Source organism: Vicia villosa, linkage group LG3 (genome assembly GCF_029867415.1).
Source record: "Vicia villosa cultivar HV-30 ecotype Madison, WI linkage group LG3, Vvil1.0, whole genome shotgun sequence".
NCBI lineage: Eukaryota > Viridiplantae > Streptophyta > Magnoliopsida > Fabales > Fabaceae > Vicia > Vicia villosa.
This window is the reverse complement of record NC_081182.1, coordinates 44,251,648-44,254,921: the sequence shown is the minus strand read 5'-3', so window position 1 is coordinate 44,254,921 and position 3,274 is coordinate 44,251,648. Positions and strand designations below refer to the sequence as shown.

At 31.0% G+C, this 3,274-nt stretch overlaps 1 protein-coding gene across 1 annotated transcript; it reads right to left on the bottom strand.

Moving 5' to 3' along the window:
• Positions 1-271: 271 nt before the first annotated feature.
• Positions 272-2,921, bottom strand: LOC131661200 (methylesterase 17-like). The gene is made up of 4 exons (XM_058930651.1): positions 2,582-2,921; positions 2,357-2,497; positions 1,264-1,398; positions 272-824 (listed from the first exon to the last, which is right to left on the bottom strand). Exons 1-4 carry the CDS (start codon positions 2,849-2,851, stop codon positions 543-545), a joined length of 828 nt encoding a protein of 275 aa, XP_058786634.1. The 5' UTR covers positions 2,852-2,921; the 3' UTR covers positions 272-542.
• Between the last annotated feature and the right edge of the window lie 353 nt (positions 2,922-3,274).

The following is a 3,274-nucleotide window of genomic DNA, read 5'->3' as shown; positions in this document are numbered from 1 at the left end:
AAATTTCATTAACTTTTTTTTTTTGTTAATTAACAAAAAATTAAGCGAAATAAGTTGTTATTGTTTGCTTTAAAAATAATAATAACATTAAAAAAATATTATGTCAACTTAAATAAGCTCAATTCTGTACAATTATTTTTGTACAATTTTAATCTCTTGCAACTATCTTTTCATCATCCTAATTTCGGTATTACGTATCTCAATGTTTTAAGATAATGCATGCATAGTGAGAGGTAAAAGACTCATACAATGTAAGTGGTCACAACATAACTTCATTTCCACACTTTTATATAAGAAAAAAAATTAGTTAAAAAGAAGATAGTTCTTATAGAGATAGACAATGAGATTCCTTCTAAAAATAAACAAAAACAAAACCCATGATATTGATTTGCACAACCAAGCAAAATCCAATAGACACTCATTTTATTCTATTTTTTTTATAAAGTCACCCACACCCATCCATTTTATTCTAGTACAACAATTCTTTTGATCTTCCCATACTAGAAAAACGTGGTGATTATTATTGTGTAAAATATATCTATCTAGTTGCATCCAACGTCAAAAGCTGCAACTTTAATAAGCAAGCCAAATAGTAAAAATGGTGCAGAGAAGAATGGACTATGGTCACTATCCAGTTCATACACACTACATGGTGGCCACCTATTTATCATAGCTTCCTGCTGCTTTGGTTTTATCACTTTGTCTTGCTTTGTCCTTATGTACACACGTCCCACTTTCTCCACTTCAATATTTTCTCCGAATTTCGCACTTGTTAATGCTAGCAATGGCCCCGGCCTCAACAGCATCGCAGCTAGGGTTGAATCCTGATCATCCATTATCAACACCGACATAGATATCAGACACAACATAGACATAAAATAAAAGTTATTGAATATAATCGATCGTTTAAACGTGACCGGTTAGACATGCTTGGTCGTTTAAACGTGACCGGTTAGACATGCTTGCAAATATATATAATTACAAATTTTGTCTAGAATATTTGCCAACATTGTTTTTCCTTTGGAAGATTATTGTGTTTTTGATTGTTTTTGCACAAGAAAATTGGTACAAAAGGTCCTACATGTGAGAAAAGCAGGGGATGAAATTAAGCATAAATCAAAGCATTTGTCAAGAGCCATGTGGGTGTACCCTACATTTGAATAGTTTTATAGAAAAAATGCTTGCACATTATGTCCTTTTCTTTTTTATTGGAGATATAGATACAAATAAACCATTAATTTAATATCTAATTTTTTTATGTACCTCGTGAGGGGCTAGAGGATATAAGATTTTGCGTTGAAGCTGTTTCCTTATCAAAGCACTTGTTGGAGGCTTGTCCTGTCCCAATCCAAACCCCAATTCATAGACATCACCAAACTCCGATAAATCTGGTACTCCCTGTTTGCCACAAATTTCAAACAATTTCTATCTATCATTACTATCCAATTATTGTTAGAGTAGTAGTAGCTAGTAGTGTTTTTTTTTTAACGTTTTACTTTTCAATCATTGGGTAGGAGGCACATTGGGTTTAGTGTAAATCTTCAATTTATTCCTAACACAAAAGTTTGCTATGTATGACAAAGTAGATAGGAACGAGGAGATACATATTATTGAACAATTTCATGTCTCTAAACAACATAACACCATGTTACCAATAAATAATGAGAAGTACAATTATTGCTATTTTATAGGGACAATGAATGTTACAAATTATTGGCGATGAACAAGAGATTAGGAGGAGAAACACATACAACTTTATTACTAGACTGATGATTGCAAATATAAAGACAATTAGCTTTGCTCGTGCACATTAGATTGGGTTACAATTAGATACCTTTTCATCATTTTGTTTTGAACTAAAATATAATTCTATAATCACTACAATTAAAACAGTCTAATTAATAGTTGTACAGAGACATCAGACTGTAAAAACATGAATTCATAATTCGGTGACATCTCGATTATTCACCTTTAAAAAAAATTCAACTACTAATTGGTTGACTAAAATAAATTCATAATTTAGTAAAACACTTCACTTGTAAATCAATCAATCATCTCCACACTTGGATGAGAAAGCATATTCATTTAATTGACTCTAATAAAATACAGCTATATTATAGTTGCCTGAAAACTAGTAAAATGTTTGTTTGTGAGAAGCCAGTTGGCAACCAAATATTGTAACAAGAACATCATCCTTGCTGTAAAGGAAACCTCCAAGTTTTTGAATCCAACAATAATACACATCGCTATCATATTATACTATTCCCACCCCCCAAAAACTTTATTGTATTATGAACTCATATGAATCTTATAACATGCTAAAAAACAGAACATAGAGTTTATGAAAATGACTCACATCTTTAAGATCTTGATCGGTTGAGTATCCAAATTTTAGCATAGTTGCTGCCACATACACTGCTAAACGAATTTTATTTGGAAATTTGTGACATGCATCTGTAATACTCAACCCTCCTGCACTATGCCCCACCAATATAACCTATGATTCATATGTATTATTAATATTATAATACATAAGGTGAAGGAATCAAGATCAAAATTAAAATTAAAATATAGAAATTACCTTTTCATTATCTGGTAATTCAGATATGAAATCAATAAGAGGTTTATTATAATCATCAAAAGTAAGAATAGAATCAGCATGAGATTGATCAATTCCACAGCTTTTAAGGTCGATGCATGAAACTTTGTACCCAGAATTCTCCATAAGACAACAAATTTTGTACCAACACCAACTTCCTCCACTTATGCCATGTACAAACACAAAGTGTTGTTTCAAAGGAATAGTAGAATTTGAATCAACCACTCCTTCTTCTATTTCTCTCACAGCCATGGCTTTTTCTTCTCAGCTTCTTTTGTTTTCAATGTTGTTGTTGGTGAAACCAGTATATATATAAAATCAGAGATAAGAATAAAAATAGTTTTAATTTAAGGGGTTGTGACGTTTCCTTTTTTTATATGTCCTAGTCAATATTATAGGAATAGGAATATTATAAATATTCAAGGCCGGGGTTCGTACAGATATTGATAATAATAATAATAATTATAATATTATAATATAGTTGGTTCAGTGCTGATCGATTATATAGTATTGATAACAATAATGTTATAGTATAACTAGTTCGGTGGTGATCGTTAGACTTAATAAAGAAGATCACAATTCGATCTTCCGCAACTGTGTAAAAACTCTGAATGAGATTAGACTATCAAATTGACAGAATACCAAAATAAAATAAAAAAATTAATGCGTTTGGGT

Bases quoted from the DNA above. Each gene is read 5' to 3' on its own strand.
- LOC131661200 (XM_058930651.1), bottom strand. From the start codon at position 2,851: ATGGCTGTGAGAGAAATAGAAGAAGGAGTGGTTGATTCAAATTCTACT. The intron at 2,498-2,581 runs GTAATTTCTATA...TATGAATCATAG, and splicing joins AATTACCAGATAATGAAAAG to GTTATATTGGTGGGGCATAG. The intron at 1,399-2,356 runs GTGAGTCATTTT...TGTGGCAAACAG, and splicing joins CCGATCAAGATCTTAAAGAT to GGAGTACCAGATTTATCGGA.